We start from the raw sequence: 19,839 nt of genomic DNA, 5'->3' as shown, positions 1-19,839 counted from the left end.
CAGCAGAATGAGGGATTCCCAGCACTCCAAACCCGAGACTCAGTAGAAGTGGTTTCTAGGTGATTGCTGACTTCTATGGGACTTCTATAATTTGCTCACTTCTACTGTTTGTAGTATGTGAACAGGGAGGGAGGGACGTTCCTAGCGCCAGAACGTGTCAACATAACTGTAACCTAGTAACCCCTTCCACTTTGTCATCTGCGTGTTCAGGATTTCATGTACTCTATGGAGAGAGAGGTATGGGTGGGAATAGACTGGTTTTCCTTCCTGGAAAGGGCACAGTATAGCTCTGGAAAGCATCGTGAGCCTATTCTGCCCACGCTTGCAGGGAGGTGGCATCTGTTGGGCACCTTTGCTTTGCTAAGTCAGATGCAACAGCTCTTGGGTAAAGTTGGTATGCTTTTATTTAGGAGTCTTGGGTAAGGACAAATTCATGGCTATTGTGAAACAGTCCGCTAAGTAACTCAAACTCTCATCAGCCTGGTTTCTCAGCATTCTGCTACCTCAGTGCCTTGGTGATGTTTCCCTCTGCTTCCAGAAGCAGTTCAGAAACAAACCACATGGTTTTCAGCATCATATCCTGTCAAGAACCTAGCCACTAGTTTGTTAAATCCTTTCCAATTAAAAAAAAAAAAAAAAAAAAAAAGGAAAATGCTGTACACTGAGAAGATGCCAAACTTACCATTTCATATTTTGTGATACTGTAATTTTCTCTAAAGTTCTGTGGATGGAAAAAATTATTCCAATACTTATATTCCGCACAACTTTGTAATATTTAAATTACCAGTGGTTTGCATTTTTGAATGCTGACTTTATAAAAACAGTTAGCTCATTCCCCTTCGATGTTATTCTAATTATAGTGTGTAGTCACCCCCAAATGATCTCCAGTCTCTCCGTCCTTCTGTCATGCTTGCTTTTCTTTCACGAGTGATAAGAAAGAAGGCGGAGGCAGTGGTAGCCTTTTCTTGCCTCTCACCATCCTCCCTTGACTTCTCATCTGGAATTTGTCCTGTTAGTAATATGTGTTGTTACAAAACCCGAGTGTGGTTACCTGCAAGGTCTTCATGCTCTGTGGTACATTCTCTTAGCCGCATAGATGAGTAATTTAAGCGTGTAAGATACAGGAAGTCTCTCCTCCTCCTTCTTAGACCGAGCTGGCCTCGAACTCACAGAGATCTGCCTGCCTCTGCCTTCTGAGTGCTGGGATTAAAAGAGTGCACCATCGTGACCCGCTTTGCTTTTATAATTCTCAAAGCAAGAAAGCATTGCTTTTGGGCACTACTAACCAATACAAGTTGGCACTCTTGGTACAGCTATCCGTATGCTCAGAGTTTAGCATAGGTGGACCAAAAGCAAAGTGATCAGCTTTGATCAAACTTACAGCTTCCTAATATCCATATTGGGAATTGTCGGTAGTAGGCAGTATACCATCTTTAGTTTAGAATCCAAATTTTTTTTTAAAGATTTATTTATTTATTATATATGAATACACTGTAGCTGTCTTCAGACACACCAGAAGAGGGCATCAGATCCCATTACAGATGGTTGTGAGCCACCATGTGGTTGCTGGGATTTGAACTCAGGACCTCTGGAAGAGCAGTCAGTGCTCTTAACCACTGAGCCATCTCTCCAGCCCCTAGAATCCAAAATTTTAAAGAATTTATTTATTGGGGACGTATGGCCATGGGAGCTAAAAAGGAGTGAATGTGGAGAATAGAGTATTTTGGGTAGTCAGTTCTCTCTATCTACCCTGTTGGTCCCAGGAATTAAAGTGAGATCATCAAGCTTAATACAAACACCTCTAGCTTCAGAGTCATCTCAATGGCCCCTAGTTTAGAATTTTCGAGCCTGGAACTCTACCTGAGGCTGTACACCAGTGCTTCTCAACCTTGCTAATTCTCTGACCCTTCAAGACAGCTCCTCGTGTTGTGCTGACAACCCCCATAAAATGATTTCATTGCTACTTCACAGCCATAATTTTGCTACTGTTATGAATCATAAGGTAAATATCTGCATTTTATGATGGCCTTAGGTGACCCCTGTGAAAGGGTTATTTGACCCCCAAAGGGATTGAGACCCACAGGTTGAGAATGAGAACCACTGCTCTAGACCAAGGCAAAACAGTAAATGCTTTAAGCTTTGTGGCTCATAGACTGGGACAGATGCAGTTTCTCACCTCCGACTGTGTAGGCAAAGGAGTCAGAATGAATAGGCATTGCTGGTCTGGTTTATGGTTTGGGTTTGTGTTTTTGTTTTTGTTTTTTTTTTCCACGATAGAGTCTCATTGTATCTCCAACTATTGTTATAGACCACCAGGCTGACCTCAAACTCACAGAGATCTGTGTGCCTCTGCCTCCCAAGGACTGGAGTGTATCACCATACCTGGCTTCATTGTTGTGGTTTTTTTTTTTTTTTAATGCTTTGGACCTTGAAATGTAAATACCATTTTTACATGTTACAGTATCTTGTCCTCTTTAATTTTTTATAATTAAAAACCCAGTCTGAATTCGGTTTGTGGGTTGTGATTGGCTCACAGGCTGCACTTATGCTAACTTTGCTCTAGGTCATGTGGACTGACTTTTCTTTAAGTGGTTACTGATCTGGAAAAAGCAACACAGTAGGTTCATTTTACTGAATGAACGGACCTTTGACCGTTTTAGTGTGAATTAACTTTTAGATACCTATGGGAGTCAGGCACCAGGATAATACAGTTGCACTCCAGCTCTCTGGAAAGCTGAGATGAGAGAATAGATTGGGGCCAGCAGCCTGCCTGTGCAGTGTAACAAGGCCAGAGGGAGCGGCAAGGAGAAAGTGCTAGTTGAAATGGTAAATTTTATATTTCACCATGATTTCTGAAAAGATACAGCTGACCAGGAAAAGCTTGTATACATGAATTTAATTCACTAATAAGCAGAGATTCAGCTCAGTTCAGTGCACTGCTTAAGGAAATAATCCCACCTCAGAGCTGACCCACCGTTTGTTCACTTGGCCTGCAGATGTTACTTGAAACAAACTGTTGAGAGATCGTCTGTTTGCAGAGGAAAGCCCAGGCAGCAGGTGGCACCACCCTGAGAACTGGGAAAACAACCACCGGGGAAAAGAATTTCTGTCACTATTAGTTTTTACTAAGCTATTAATTTTTCCTTCCATGCTTAGGTTGCCCTGTTAAAGTGTCTCAAAACAACGATGTGCTTAGCATGACTGATTTATTTCTTTTTTTCTTTTTAAATTAAAGCATTTTCGAAAAACAAAAACAAAGTGAAACATTGAAACACAACAAGCCGATTGTGTTTGTACTGCAGGACAGTTCATGGGAAATGCTTGACAGAGGCCGGAAGTTGGGGGGTCTGTAGCTTTTGTCTGAGGTTTTATGTCCTGAATAAGGACAGATATCAGGACAACTTTACCAGCAGGGCCGAGGAGTGTCCCTCAGTGCCCCTGCACAGGTTTGGGGTGAGAACTGGTCCTGGGGTGAGCATCTGACCTGCTCAGTGTGCGGCCTCTGCTTGGGTAAGATGACTAAGGTTACTTCTGTGTTCCGTTTGACCTTGACCTTTGCTTTGAACCCAAAAGTGTTCCTTTGGGTGGAGTGGGCACTGAGGTCCAACAAGGCTTTGCTCTTTCTTGTCTTCAATCTTCCTTCCAAGATACAATTTCTTTTCCTGAGCCCTCAGCCTCGTCTGACTGTCAGCCAGAACAGGGAGAGGAGAGAGGCCATTGTAAAACTGTCATCCTATAGAGGTTTGCCGTTTCCTCCAAAGAAATCTCTTTCTCCATCCTGTCCTCTTTCTGGGTAATTATCCCCTTAGGTTGCCCTTGTACCAACTTGAGGAGGAATGAAGTTGGTGCTAGGCAGTCCCTTCCCAGACAACACCTGAGGCCATCTTACAGGCAGAGTTACCACTGTCCCTCTTACTTCTGCAGTAGGGCCCCCTGGGGGCTTCTCCCCTGCTAGGGCCAGCTTCCAGTTTCTCCTGCCACAGTTTAGTCCCTGGCACATAACCAGAGCATTAAACTTTTATTGTTCAATTTACCACAAGGGCGAGGCCCTGTTCCTAGTGGGCTGAGGGGGCTGTGGCCGATCCCAAAACCCGAGTGTCGCACCACATTAGCAACTGCAGACTCTGAGGGCTGGATTCCTTTCAGATTGGTTAGATCCTTGGTTAGAACCTGAACAGTGTACTCGGTTTTAAAGCCGGGGAAGAGGAGAGACAGCATAGGCAACTTTTAAGGATGATTCAAAATGGAGGTAGCTATCAGCCGGCCTGAGGATCCTGCATGGTTTCTTTTAATCCCCAAAGTAGATACATCCTGATGTTGGTAGCTTTCCTAGTATCCCCAAATCAAGTAACAACATGGCAGCCAAGGAGCTCTCTTCTAGAATAGTAGGGATTGCTAACCAATCCCATCACAGTATGTAAATTACTTGCTGCTGTTCAATCTATAAAAATTCATCTTCAAAGAAAATTACTGGGCTGGTAAAAATATTTTTAATAATGACCACAGAAGTCATATTTATTTTTCTTTGATGTTCTTCCGAAGAATCTTCTGGTTCTAATCAGTTTGTTCCCACATAAAATACAGTGGAAATCTACAATAATAAAATCCCCATTTCTCTGTCTATGGGGAAATAAACAGGACGAGAACTGTCTTTTTCAGGGGCTTCCCTTCGATGTGCCCCAGACTCAAAGCCTCTATTACTGGTGGGTGTTTTGGCATCAGTTAAGGGCCTTCAGTCCTTCCCTCCCTCCATGTTTTGCTCTTTCATTAAAGTGTTTCTGTTGTCTAATTATATCCTTTCAATCAAATTAGAGACTGCAGCATCTGGTGAGGGCCCTAACTGCTGCCATCTGCACTTCGTGTGCTCAGGCCTTTTCAGCTGAGAATCACTCAACTTCCAAATGGCAGGAAGAGATTTGGAAACCGTTCAGTTGGAGGGGAGGTTAACTTAAAAAGAGCCTCTTCAAAGGCCGGGTGCCCCGTCCTGCCTCCTGTGATGTATGCAGAACGTCATTGGCTTGGCTCACCCAAGATTCTTCCTAAATACCTCTGGCAGCTGAAGAGTTCCTAATTGTCTTAGCTGAAGTGACGAGGCCTTTTCCTCCCTCTTATGGTTCTGGAGGGCCCCAGGAGAGCGGAGAATATCTCCCTTGAGAACAGTCTTTTGTTATGTGACTGTGACCACTGGTTAGTGGATGTGACACTTTCTCTTCAGTTGGCCGGCTCTCCTAACTCAGTGATCTCAGCGGACAGAGAATTTTGCTCCCTAGGAATAGTTTGCAATGCTTGAAGGCTTTTTTTTTTTTTTTTTTTAATTGTTACATGGGGATGCTGTTACTATCCAGCAGGTAGAAACCCGAGTGCTGTTAAACACCATAGAATGAATAGGACAGACCCCTGCACCAAAGAATTACCCACCTGTAAAGATAGTGCTGTGGGGAACCCCTGCCCTGATTGTGTCTTCACTGTGTCTTCTTGATCTCAGGTCAACATCAGCTTTATCTGTTCTGAAATTAGCTCTGTAGGACAGTCTGCCCGCAAACTCAGAGATCTGCCTGCCTCTGCCTCCTGAGTACCTGGATTAAAGGTGTGCACCACCACATCCGACCAAAAATTAGATTCTTGCCAGTAATAACAACACATATCTAACACTCAGAAAAACCAAGGCAGGACTTTGTCTGAGAGAGAGAGAGACAGAGACAGAGAGATAGAGACAGACAGACAGACACAGAGAGAAATGGTGGCATATACCTATAATCCCAGCACTCAGGAGGCAGAGGCAGGTGGATTACTATGAATTTGAGGCCAGTCTGGTTTACAAATTGAGTTCCAGGACAGCCAGGGTGTTACACAGAGAAACCCCATCTCAAACAACAAAAACAAACAAACGAAAAAAAGTACAACTTTGGTGTGGTAACACATACCTACAATCCCAGCACTCTAGGTGTAGGAGCACCAGGATCCTTTAAGGCCAGCCTCCGTTGTATAGCCTGGGTTGCATGAGACCCAGCAGGAAAAGTAGGGCATTTTCATTGTCCTTGTCTGAGCCCCTTAAGCGTTTCAGTGCATAGCATTCTGCATGGAGTGAGGATTTCCTGCCTATCTACTTCCTCTCAGGATTGTCAGATAAAGTATAGGATGCCCAACTGAATTTGAGATCAGGTTAATGCAAAACAAATTTTTAGTCTTGGTGTGCCTCATTCATTGTTTGGGAATACTTCCAAGAAGCTGTTCAGTAGTTGGGTTAAGGGTAGGGAGAAAAAGTGTGTGTGTGTGTGTGTGTGTGTGTGTGTGTTCCTTAGTCTGGAGGGTAGAATTCAGGCCCTGGCATAGGCGAGGCAGGTGCTCACCAGTTCCTACTCAGTATTTATCTGAGATTCAGATGTAATCAAGCTCCCTGCACCTTCATCTGATAAGCCCCAGGCCCTCCTCAAAGATCCAGGAAACACTGCGTGAGCCTGGAACATAAACCGGGGTCCTCCTCCAGCACAGCATGAGCCTTTCAACCGTGAACAGTCAGAGCCACTCTCTCAGCCACACTGTCCTCAGTGTTAACTGCTCTGGATGTCTATGGATGACAGCACTGCCAATCCTACCTGGTAGAGGGACTGCTGGGTGGGGCCTTTCAGCTCTTCTAATACTCCCGCCTGGTCTAGATCCATGCTAGGCGGAGTTCTTTCCTTCCCCAGACCAGCATTTCTGAAGCATGGCCCTTGAGATGGACTTTTTTGTTGGAATCAATTAACAAGTGCTTATCAAATGTCTGCTGCATGCCAGGTTCTTTCACGAGGACTTGTTTGTCCCTGTGCCAGATCGCAGAAGCCAGTGACAGTTACTGTAGGGTTTACTTTGATGATGTGCTCCGGAGAGAGCTTGTCCACCTGGCAATGACTTCCCTCCTCAGGAATGCTGGTGGTATTTGGCCATCCTATATCAGCTAAAGGCAGCTGAAAAGCCCAGAGTCTGGCTTCCATGGACCAAGGACCACACCCTCCAGAACTCCGTTATTGGAGAACTTTCTGGTCATCTGACTTTAAAAGTAGGTCACAGGCAGTGCTGATAAAACTTGTCCGAAAGCTGGGTTTTATGAGTTTATTTAATCTCTTTTTAGTCCGGTTGAGAGCTTGAGACAGTACAAAATAGGATTTCTAGGGGCTAGGGATGTAACTCAATGGGCCAGATCACTTGCCTAACATGAGTGAAGTCCGGATCAGGACTGCAAAGAAAAACGAAGTCATGGGAGTGTGCATATGATCATAAGGCAAGGAGTAGATAAGAACCAGGTGTTTCCTGCTTAAAGCAAACCTAGAGTGTAAAAAGGCTCACTTGCCAAAGTGTTGTCCTAACACACAGTCTCAGATCTGTTCCCAGCACCAAGTAAAACATGCTGCAGCGGCATGCACCCGGAATCCCGCCACTCTTGAGGTAAACGCAGGAAGACTAGATGTTCCAGATCCTCCTTGTCTGCTTAGTGGACTACACGAGACTCTTAAAAATTAAAAAGGCACAGGCATGGCCTTATCACCAATTTTGTTATCTGTCTGTCTGTCCATTCATAGACAGGATCTCTTGTGTAGCCTAAGCTGGTCTTGAACTAGAATTCTCCTTCCTCTGATTTCTGAATGCGTGGATGGTAGGGATGCATCACCATGCCTGGTTTCTCAGTAAATGCTGGAGGTAGAACCCATTTACTTACACGGAGCTTTAATTTGTCTTTTTAGACAATGTATCCCTGTGTATCCGAGGCTAACTCAGTGTTTGAAGTCCTCCTACCTCAGCCTCCCGCTTGCTGGGATGACAAGCACTGGTCTGACAGGGTTCTTTAAATTAGCAAGTATTTGACTTTGAAGTATTTGATTGACACAGAACGTCCTGGAACTTCCCAGAGGTGATTGCTAGGCAGTCAGAAGGCTGATCCACAGGCAAACACAAAACAAAACAAAAACTGGGAACTGGGGTACTTGATTGTGTAACAGATTCTGCTGCCCACACCCCCGCCCCCCAGCTGCATTTATGGTCTTCCCTTATTTCACACACATAAACCAAAACAGCTTTTTCTGTGATGTGCCTTTGTGGGGGATTCACAGTTAGGCTGTCTGGGACTGTCCACTGGTGGAATGTTAGGCCAGGACTGTCCACTGGTGGAATGATGGCTAGGACTGTCCACTGGTGGAATGATGGCTAGGACTGTCCACTGGTGGAATGATGGCTAGACTGTCCACTGGTGGAATGTTAGGCTGTCTGGGACTGTCCACTGGTGGAATGTTGGCTAGGACTGTCCACTGGTGGAATGTTAGGCCAGGACTGTCCACTGGTGGAATGTTAGGCTAGGACTGTCCACTGGTGGAATGTTAGGCTAGGACTGTCCACTGGTGGAATGTTAGGCTGGGACTGTCCACTGGTGGAATGATGGCTAGGACTGTCCACGGTGGAATGTTAGGCTAGGACTGTCCACTGGTGGAATGTTAGGCCGGGACTGTCCACTGGTGGAATGTTAGGCTAGGACTGTCCACTGGTAGAATGTTAGGCCAGGACTGTCCACTGGTGGAATGATGGCTAGGACTGTCCACTGGTGGAATATGTGCTTTGGAGTGCAGAGTTTGGGTTCGGTCCCTAACAGGAAAGATAAAGCCTGGATGTGGCCAGAGATGGGGACTGAAGCTCAGTGACGATGTGGAGTAGTGAGGATTGCCACAGTTTGGTTCGTAGTTTGTGTGGGGAGCATTGAGACGGGTTCACGTATGACAAGGTTGGACTCACTATAGCTGGTGAAGACCTTGAGCTCCTGATCCTCTGTCTTCCAAGTGTTGAGATTACAGATGGACACCACTTCACCAAGTTATTTTTGAGTCAAGGTCTCACTCTGTAGCCCTATGCTAGCCTTAAACACATGACTCATCTTCCCAAATGCCACAGTGGTAGACTGCTTGCCTAGCATATGTTGCTTTGGCTTTTCCTTGGGAAACATGAGCAATGCCTGTTTCCCCAGATAGGGCACCAGGAACGGTTTTGTCAAGCCCGGCTTGGAGAATGAGTGGGCTTCTTGGGCTTATATGCAGGAGTATGGTGTCCCCAAGAGCTGTGCCGTAAAACAGTCCATTCCAGCCACTGTCCCCTCTCAAAGCTGTACGGTTAACCTTTTGCCTCTTATGCACCTCTGCGTTTCCCCAAAACCAAGTGCAGCCGGGCTGGAATCCCGTGCAGGTCCTCTGTGAAGGGATGTCAACAGGCCCGATCTTGTGAGGGTCTCTTGCGGGTAATCACAGCTGCTTTGACTAAGATCATAGCCGCCAATCATCCTTGGAGGGCGTGCATCACAGCAGTGGGATAGCCTGAGTTGGATCCCAAAAGCAAAGCAAAGGTCAATGTTTAAGAAGCTCACTGTACCTCAGGTGGACGCAGTGTCTGTGCACCGGAACCTGTGACCTGTTTACTCTTCCTACAGGACCACAGCACTGTCTGTCTTGGTCTAGCCCTGCGGCAGGCAGCTCACCTTCTGACTTTCTAAGGGTTTTGTTTTGTTTCTTTTGTTTTGTTGTTTTTTAATAGTAAACTGAGATGCTGTCTATCAGAAAGCAGAATTCGGAGCTTGAAAATGTCATGTTTACGGTTTCCTTATGTGAAAACGTTTTTGTGTGAAATCTGATGTTAAGATAGCACAGACTATGTATAGATAAATACCTGAAGTAGTAGTATACCACAGTGCTCACATATTACACGGATAATTAAATGGTTCATACCATCAGATATGCCCACATAGTACACTGTGGTGCTCACATGTTACATGGTTAAGATGTCATCAGAAAGCCATGAGGGAATAAATCCTCTGGTTTGGCAGTGAAGTCCTTCAAGGAGCTTTGGCGTTCATCGGATGTGTGAGGGCTCTGCAGAACAGCTAGCTTCCTGCTGCCCTTCTTAGACTAAGGCTTGTTTAATCTGTGTATGTTAGGATCTTCAGCGCTGCTAAGTCAGTGTAGAAACTGGGCTGAGGGTGTAGCTGACTGACAGTGAGTGTGCTTAGCCTGTGTGAAGCTCAAAGCTTCCATTCTCAGCACACTAAGAGAAAAAGCACTAAGCAAAACCCCAACTGGCTTTTGTGTATCTGGGAGATGCCTCTAGGATTTGCAGTACCCTGAGTAGGTGATTCGCGGGTCTGTGGGTCATGGCCCTTTTGGGAGTCACATAGCAGACATCTGGCACTTCAGACATTTGCATCAAATTCATAACAGTAGCAAAATTTATAAAGTAGCAATGAAATAATTTTATGGTTGGAGTCACCACAACATAGGAGCTGTATTAAAAGGTCACAGCTTTAGGAAGGTTGAGCTCCACAGCCTAAATGCCAAGTAGAAATTTCTCAGGCACCGCTGCATATTCATGGTGGCTGTTCCTGGCAAAACCATGTGTTTACAGCAACACCCATAGCGTGTTTCCCAGGGGGCCCTGCCTGGGTGGGAGGGAAGCCTGCTCCAGATGAGAGCCAGATGTGATAGAGCGACACCCCACCTCCCTCCTACTTTGACAACTCAGGTTTTCAGAAGGTGTTGTTTTTTCCTTCCTTTATTTTTGGTTAGGATGGTAGCCCTGACTACCCTAGAATCTCCTAGAATCTGCCTCTGCTTCCCAAGTGCCGGGATTAAAGGCATGCCCCCCCAACCTGGCTTCATTTTAAAATTTTTATTTAAAAAACCTCTCTTATGACAATTTAACCCTCTGTTCACTGTAGGCTGTTTTTCTTGGAATGGTCTTTTCATAATTCAGTATTTTTTTCTTATAAAGAAGACTATTTTTGAGAGTCAAATAGAAGAATTCAAAGGCCTCTTCCACAAGTATACATGCTTAGGCTGGTCTTGGCATCTCAGGAGGGTGAGGTAGGAAGGCGTTTGAGGAGAACCTCAGCTACGTAGTGAGTTCCAGGTCAGCCAGGACCACATAATGAGACCCTGTCTCTTCAATCAACGAAAATGTAAGTTCAGTTAGAATAGCTTTTGGAAGCATGGTCTTTTCTTTCCGCTATGTGACAGTGTACGTATGCTGGAGACGCAGGCTCAGAGGTGCTCTGTTACTGAGCCACCCTCAGGTGCCTGCTGCTGTCTTTAAGGACACTGTCTCCTTAGATGAAAGGGAAGCTCTGTACAGTGTTCTAATAGAGAAGCTACTGATGCTCCAAAAGTTACAGCGAGTACTTACGTGCTTAGTCCACTTCGGGCAGAAGAACAGCTTGTCCTGTGGTCACTTTGCAAAGTTAATGTGTAATCTGAGAACATGATACATACATGATACATGAGTGGTCATCTGGAGTTTAGATGGGTGCAAACTTGGCTATGGTTTATGGTTCTTAACAAGAAGCAAAGGGATATTTCTTACAAAACAGTATGCTAGTAATGAATTTTAGAATGGCTTCCATTTTTATTATGGAAATTGAGAAATGCACAAAAATAATCAAGGAAAGCCACAAATACCTATTGCCTAGGGCCAGAGTTCCCAACTATGGCCGCTGTTAGTTCATTCTCCACCCTCTCCTCAGTCATCCCATGGTTCAGTCCTTATCTCTAAATGTAAGTATTAAGTATTTATATATATATATATATATATATATATATATATATATATATATATATTACACACTGCCATTATAGAAACTAAAAATGTGGCAATTCCCTGGCGTCATCAAATATCCAGTGAATAGGCTTATTATATGTTGAAGTAAAGTAAACTAAGAAAAAAAGGTTTTACTCGTCATGGAGGCTCATGCGTGTCCCAGTACTCTGGAGACTGAGACAGGAGGATTGCCACAAGACCCTGTTTCAAAAACAAAGAGATTTCAATATAGATGTAAGTACAGATATTAGAAGAGATCATTTTAAAAGGCAACAATGTATCCAAAGGGTAGACAGGTTCTGGAGAGTGACCTCGATGATGACTTTTACCTGTTCTGATCCAGATACAAAGGGATAGTGTAAGCCTCTGTTAACCCTTTCCTTCCCTTTCTCTTCCTTTCATCTGTTTTTGTTCGTTTGAGACCGAGTCTTGCTATATGGCTGTGCTGAGCCTGGAACTGACCCCAAATTCACAGCAATTCTCCTGCCTCTGCTTCTGAGTGCTTGGGATTTTAAGCATGTCTAATGCCCTTACTTGTTTTTCTGTTTATTTGTTTTCCCATTGCAGAATGTATCTATTCAAGATGTAATTTTTCTTTAAGCAGAAGGAGGGCCCAAGTGCCACATGGGAAGGACCTAACCGGAGGCAAGTGCCGTGCCTGTGTGTGGCCATGGACTTGTCGCCTGCCTTAGAGAGGCAGGGACAACTGTGCCGTGCCTGTGTGTGGCCATGGACTTGTCGCCTGCCTTAGAGGGGCAGGGACAACTGCAGGGTGTCTAAGCCTAGAAGAGAATTGAAGCCCTGAGTCTTTCTATTCAAGTCGTCCCAGGCTTTTGACTCTCAGTCCTGGTTTCTTAAATCTTGGGGACTGTAGCTATTGTGAGTTGAAAGTAAAGAGGCATCAGAACCTTCTGAGCCAAACCCCGCTTTCCACAAAACAGAAACAAAGAAGGGAAGGCCCATGTCTGGGACAGACATGCGGTGCTATTTATCTTGCTATCACTTTGATTCTAGTGACTCTCAGTATGTCCTGCGTGTGGAGAGGGCCTTCTGTCCCCTAAAGTGTCCTCTCTCCCCTGTAAGTCTGACAGCCTCCTTCCACGAGACTACAGAGACCAGTACTCTTAGGAACTGGGGAAAGCTGGGGGTCCTGTTGTAGCCTCAGTGTGTTGTGTGGAAGCAGTTTGGGGACCACTTCCTTCCTTTACCCATAAACCATCCATGGGTCTTTGGAATATCTGAAGGTAAGGGCACTCGTGGGGGATTACAGGCTTGGAAGATTTACCCACTTGAGCTGACGCCCCTCAGGACAGCCACCGTTGTGTGAACATTTCATACTGCTGTCATGCTTCCCTCCACGTGATAAGAATTCTTGTAGTTCTATAAATTGTCTGCCTACTAAATTTCATAGATATTATAAGAAAAAAAGAGGAGTAAGATGGCTCTGTGGGCACTTGCCACTAAGCCTGATGACCTGATTCAATCCCCAGAACCCACAGGGTAGAAGAAGAGAACCGAGAATCTGATAGGTTGTCTTCTGACCATCACACAAACCATACCACACTGGCGTCCATACACATGCACAAGAACAGAGAATAATGTGTATATACTTATATATTTAACATATAAACATTATATATATTTAATATATATTAAAGCCAAGAAGATACTCTCATCAGAAAATGTTTTAAATGCTGGAATTGGTAGCCAGACAAATTGACTCACACTTATAATCATAGCACTTGAGAGGCCAAGGCAAAGAGGGCTGCCTTTGTGAAGTTTGAGGCCAGCCTGTGCTAAAGTGTGAGATTTCAGCTCAAAACGCCAAGAGTCAGGATGGTGCCAAAGCCAGTAACCTCAGCACTGGGAGGGAGTGCTGATTAAAGGATCAGGGGTTTGAGGTTTGCTTGGCTATCAAGTTTGAGGCTATCCTGTGCTACGTGAGATCTTGCCCCAAAGAAACATAAGTATTATTCCACGTTGATTTCTTTTTCCTCCTTTCTTCTTTTTATTTGACACAGAGTCTTTTTGTGAAAAAGCTCTAGACCTGACTGAGCTCGAGCTCAGAGGTCTGCCTGCCTCTGCCTCCTAAGTGCTGGGATTAAAGATGTGAGCCTTCCCGCCTGGCTTACAAGGGACATTTAAAAGTGGTACACGTGTTAATTCGTATTTTCTTCACAAGTCTAATTATTGAATTAAGTAAGTGACATATATAAATGAAGGTGTATCTTATCACATGACAGCTGATTTTGATCAGAGAACAGTGTACTCCTTTTCTTCTTTCTTCCTTTCTTTGTCTGTGTGCCCTCGAGTGCGGGCCTATGCTATGTAACCCTCAAGATTCCGCTTGTCCTGGCTGGTGGGCCCAGCCCCGCACACTCACTGCCCATCGGGGACCAGCAGCCCTGCCTGGTCCCCTATTTTGTCGCACTGAGCACTCACTGCTCTGAGCCCATGCTCCCCGTTAACATGGAAACACCAAGAATCCACTGTCCATTTGCCACAGCTCTCAGCGGTGGTGAGGACTGAATAAATGTTGAACTCATTCATGAATGGTTGTGTAGACGTTGGGTCTCTTGCCTTTACTCCTTCTCTTTTACTGAAAACGGGAACACACAAGGCATCAAGTGATTTTCTTTGTTGTTTGAGCATCCCCAAAGTTTATGTGAATTTCCTAGCAGCAGAAAGGGAGAGTGTCCTCATTACCTCGTCCACACCCTGATGAAGTCGAGATGCACAGATAACTGTCAGTCCGCAACACTCTTTGTGTTTCTTGCCTTTCCCTTTCACGGGAACATACTGAGCAAGCATGGTTAAAAAAAAATCATTAAAATCTAGTATGCTTGTTTAGATTGGATCTAAGAAGCTGCCGAGTAGACTACCACACTTGTGAGTCTAGTGCTTAAGAGGTCGGGGCAGGAGGATCAGCAGTTTGAGACCAGTCTCAGCTGCGTACTTAGCTCTAGGCCAGCCTGAGCTATAAGAGATCCTGGCTCAAAAATACTTTAAAAAGAGAGTAGATCTGAAAAAACCAACTGAGGCAGAAAGGGCTTCACAGTGTCGTTTCTGCTATTACAGGACATCTCAGTCCCATCTGCGGCACATCCTTTGTGTTACAAACAAAATCAACCAAAGCCTTGGGAACTCCACCCAGGGTTACTGTGTATTGCCCAGGCCATTGGTGTGAAAGCCTGTTTGGATGGCAGAGTCACTGGACGCTTTTGTGTGCTCGCTCGCTCGCTGAGACAGGGTCTCACGTAACCCACATAACTGACTTTGCAGTCAAGAATGACCTTGACCCAAGGAGGGTCATTGTTCTGTCTGGCTCCCCTGCCTCCAGCTCCCAAGTGCTGGGATCACACGTGGCTCCGCATGCCCTGCTTTCTTGCTTCTTGGGTTTTGTTGTTGTTGTTGTTGTTGTTGTTGTTGTTGTTGTTGTTGTTGTTGTTTGGTTTGGTTGGCCTTGTTACTGGGTTTCTGGGTTTGTCTTTAGATTTGTTTTCCTTTTTTATTTGTGTGTATGTGTTTGTGCCTGAGCATATGCCAGGCGTGTGCTGCAGAGGCCAGAAAGGGCACTGGGTCTTCTGGTGCGGGAATTCCAGGCAGTTGTGAGCTGCCCAGTTTGGATGCTAGAAGCCGACCTCAGGTCCTCTGGAAGAGCAGCAAATATTTTAACAGCTTAGCCATCTCTCCAGCCCCTCCTCTTCAAGATGTATTTTTTTTTTATTGTCTATATTTAAGGTAGGCAGCCTAATGAGGGGTTTTGTTGTTTTTGTTTTGAGACGCATTTTCACTATGTAGCTCCGGCTCACCTGGAATGTTCTATTTCAAACTCTGAGACGTTCAAGTTTGAAGGCTTCAAACTCTTCTCTCTGCCAGTACCTGAGAAGAACTGGGATTGAAAGTGTAGGTGTATAAGATTAGATAGGGCAGAAATATTTTAACATAGCAATTAACATCGTAGCAGCTGACAGAGGTTGGTGTGATATTCACAGAATTGTCTATTCCTCTGACTCCAAAACTGATTAGGCAACAGAATTACTTAGGTTGCAATAGGGCTCTGGTGTGGAACGAAGCACAAACATTACCCTCCCTCCACCCCATCTCCTCAAACAGAGCTGTCCCTTGGTATCTGTATAGCACTTGTTCTGGCCTCTGAGGACCCATGGTACAGACACTTGTTTGCATGCCATTTGTATACCCTTCATGTGCTTTTAGTCATCCGTAGGTCATTTAGAACACCCAAACTATTACAGTGCTGTGTGACACTCACTGTCAGCTCACACCACTCAGGGGGTGACAGCTAGGAAGACGTCCATGTGTGCAGTTGGTTGAACCGGTGTCTGTGTGTGCAACCTGGGTTTAGGGCTGCGTGTGCATAGGCCTTGTGATGTGACTACTGTGGACAGATGAAGGGGGCAGAGGCGGCGGAGATGCGAAGGGGATTCTGAGGGCATTGTTTATCTTGCAACTGGAAATATTAGAGGAAGAACGTTTGAGCAGGAAATGGAAAAGTATGTTCCCAGGATTAAAAGCAGACCAGTGTGGCTTGACCGCAGTGAGTAACGAAGGAAAGAGACGGGCTTCCAGCAGCAGAGAGGCCTTGCAAACACCCATAGGACAATCCTGCGTTCTCCTGGGGCCTTTGAGTTCTGTGTGGAGAGGGGCTGTAGATCAGAAGAAGAAAGTGAGCCCTACACCGCTCTCAGGGTCAGTGGGTCCCAAGCAGAGTGCTAAGGTAATGTGAGGACAGAGGACGTGTCAGGAAGGCAGCAGGGAAGTGGGATGAAGGAGAGGAAGGGTACGTCCATGGAGTCCCCTGGGATGTGGTCGGCTGCTCTGGCTGCTCTGTGTAACGGGGAGTGTGCTAAATCAGAGTGGTGCACACTCGAACACTAGATACTAACCTGATGTGAGTGATGTCGACTTGCCCAAGGCTGCGGAGCGGCCAGCAGCAAACCAAGCGATGAGCCAACCCTGAGCCTTTAGTTGGTGTCCGCCATGCTGTGCGAATCATTGTGCCTTGTTATCTCTGAGCTTTTCGCTAACGTAGACCCCTGGTCGAAATTCCTCTTGGTCCTTGAGGACTCACACTTGATAACTTAACACTGCACAGGCATGGTAAGTTGCTATGGTTTTCTGCCTCCTAGAATTCTAGATTACTCGAGCTGTCCGTAAATGGTGCCATTCCAGACAAAACACAGAGAGCAGCTGGCAGGAGGAAGGTGTGCCTGGAAGAAAGCTGCTCTGTGGACGGTTTCGCTAAGCAGTCAGATGTCTTTCGGGATAGAGCCGTGCTCCTGCTGTCCACATGCCTACTAGTCTAGAGCAGACACAGGCACTGTCCTTTTTCCCGAAGTCATAGGTCACTGTGCGGCAGCAGAGGGGAAGGCGCTGAGGTAATAATGTTGGTGTAGGTCCCCCGGCTGTCAGGGCTCTAGGGATACATCTTAAAGAAGTGTTTGAAGTGCTTCTATCTGTCAGTTTTAACTAAGCTAATTTTAAAACATCGCTCTTTGTACTCTGCCTTTCCCATGAACCTCTGTGAGTCTAATGCATACAATATGTGGGAGGAAGCCTGTCAGCCTCAGCCCCCACCCCCCGAGTCTGAGGAGTACATTTTAGAAGTGCATGATTGCACCTGCAAGGATTTGTCATTTCATAACATGGGACCTGAGACGATTTTGACACATTTTCAAGGAAAGCGTTTCAGGCGGAGGTGACAGGCAGTGCCACTCCGTCCTCCGTTGCCCCGTGTTCTTGCACCTCAGACTGTGCAGGGAGGACTGTTCCTCATTACCAGGGAATGTGAGTCATCCCCCGATTTCTGTGATTGGGATTCCAAAGCATTGCTGTGTCCGATGCTTATTAAATCCAAGTGTCAGCGCAGCCTTTCAGACTGTAGGGGAGCACTCCGTTACAGCTGCTGACCTGGTTCTAGTTACCACATGGAGACGCTGGCCAGAGCAGAGGTCCCCTCAGAGGGCCTAGAAGTCCATGTGCATGGCTATTAGCAACTGTTCTAGATTCGGAGGTTTCCTGGTTCACTTCTTGGACTCCAACCACACATTTCAACTCCGTGTTTGTATCTTCACTGCGACCTGTAGACTTCAAGGGGAAATGTCCCAGTGCCCCAGCAAGCTGCTGCCAAGAGTGCCAGCGTTGCAGGGTACCTCTTTGCAGATTCAGTCAGCCCAGCAGGCCGCCCAGGATCTAGCAAAACATGATCCATTTCCAGCTTGATCCAAACAAAACAAATAAAACATTCACCAGAGAGGGAGGAAACTATAAATGTTGCCAGAAAATTAGTATGCTGTTTTTCCTCCTTCTAGAGTGTTTCACAGCCAATGGTGCGGATTATAGAGGAACACAGAGCTGGACAGCACTGCAAGGTGGCAAGCCATGTCTGTTCTGGAACGAGACTTTCCAGCATCCATACAACACGCTGAAATACCCCAACGGGGAAGGAGGGCTGGGTGAGCATAACTATTGCAGGTAAGATGGGGCTATAATGCGCCAAGATGACCTCTGGTCTCCCCTTCCAGCTCCTTCCAGCCCTTCTCACTGCTGGAATGCTTTCTTATCTCCTATTGGCCAACTCAGAGAACCATATCATTGTTTCAAAGTGAACTAATCAGAGCCGGAGAGATGGCTCAGCGGTTAAGAGCACTTCGCAGTCTTCCAGAGGTCCCAGGTTCAGTTTCCAGCTCCGCCATGGGAACTCAGAACAGTCCCGAAACCATTCTGGGGGTTCAGGCACCTTCTGACCTCTGCAGGCACCGCACGTGGCACACAGAGAAACATACAGTGAAACGTGCACAAAAATAAAAGTAAACAAAAGTGAATCCGTGTCTTTCTCCTTCTCTTCTCTCCTTTCTCTCCAACTCAGTTGCTCTTATACTAGCATTCGCAGCAGTGTCTTGTCTGGCCACTCTCTTGTCTCTTTGGGAGGGTTTTCCCACCAGTGGGCATTTCATGGGCATCGAAGCTGTTGCTGCTGATACTCAGACCATCTAGGACCCAAACCTTCCTCAGCCATGTTACTTAGGCTGTACCGGAACTCCCGGATTCAAGGAACTCTACTCTTAAGCATATCGAGCAGCTGGACTACAGACATGGCCACTGTTTGGCTCCAACGAAAGCCCTAACCTAACTCCGTGGTCTTCAGATGTAGATTTATGATTTTCTGTGGGAGGTGAGCCACAGCTTTGATCAGGTTCGCTGGTTTCTGAGATTAAAGACAAGTTGAGAATCACTGGCGGCCAGCGAGATGGCCTGTGGTTTACTGTTGGCACCGCAAGAGCCCAAGCAAATTCTGGGCTGTCCTGAAAACCCACCTGTCACGCTGTGCTCAAAGGCAAAGACGGAATCCAGGGGCTGGCTACCTAGCTAGCCATGCTGGCTAGCCTGAGTTCAGTGAGAGACACTGCCTCCATAGTCAACCTCACACCCCCACACATACATAGACACACATTTGAACACATATACATATATGCATTCACATGCACGCCTGTGCGCACACACTCAGACAAAAGCAGGCAGAAAGATAAAAATAGAATTACAAGTCTGTATAAGCCAGAGCAAAATTTCTAAGCACTCACTTTTGTTTATACCTTTCAGCTACTTACACCCAAGAAGTGATAACATGACTCAGGGTTCAGCAATGTGGTGAATTTAATCATTCTTAGGACAGGTGTGCATCTGCCTCTTGGGCCATTAGGACAAGGAAGAATGATTCCAGAGCCCTCCTTCAAGTTCCACACGACGACTCTGGTTTGTTGGTACATGAGCGTCTAACCATGGGGCACTGTTGACCCAGCTGAGCCAACATATCTATGTCTGCATTGTGTGGACCACTCTGTCTCCCTCCCGCCCTCCCCATGCCCATGCTAACACACTAGGCCTTTGTGGCTGTCTACACATTACCAGGCTTATAGACCATGCCGGTTTGTCTGTCCTTCCCTTCAGCTCTTTATGTCTCTCCTCATCAACTGACTGACTGTCCACCGCGTTCACTGCTGCTGTGGTTTTTCATTTGTTGGTGTAAAGGCACTAAAAGTTTGTCCCAAGTCAGGCGTGGTTGTGTGCATACTGTGATCTCAGCACTTGAGAGTCCAAAGGCATCCTTGGCTACATAGTGAGTTCCAGGCCCATTGGGTTATGTAACTCCCACCTCGAAACCTAAACCAGAGCCTAGCAAAAGCTTTCTGTAGTGCTGGATAGTCCTGCTGCCCATCG

At 46.0% G+C, this 19,839-nt stretch overlaps 1 protein-coding gene across 1 annotated transcript in view; it reads left to right on the top strand.

The window, feature by feature from the left end:
* Kremen1 (kringle containing transmembrane protein 1) overlaps positions 1-19,839 on the top strand; it is a 62,492-nt gene that overhangs the window by 967 nt on the left and 41,686 nt on the right. The window contains exon 2 of the mRNA XM_032916643.1: positions 17,934-18,096. Within this exon, the coding sequence (XP_032772534.1) occupies positions 17,934-18,096 (163 nt within the window). The remainder of the gene's footprint in view (positions 1-17,933; positions 18,097-19,839) is intronic.

This window comes from Rattus rattus, chromosome 11 (genome assembly GCF_011064425.1).
Source record: "Rattus rattus isolate New Zealand chromosome 11, Rrattus_CSIRO_v1, whole genome shotgun sequence".
NCBI lineage: Eukaryota > Metazoa > Chordata > Mammalia > Rodentia > Muridae > Rattus > Rattus rattus.
This window is presented reverse-complemented; position numbering and strand designations above follow the sequence as displayed.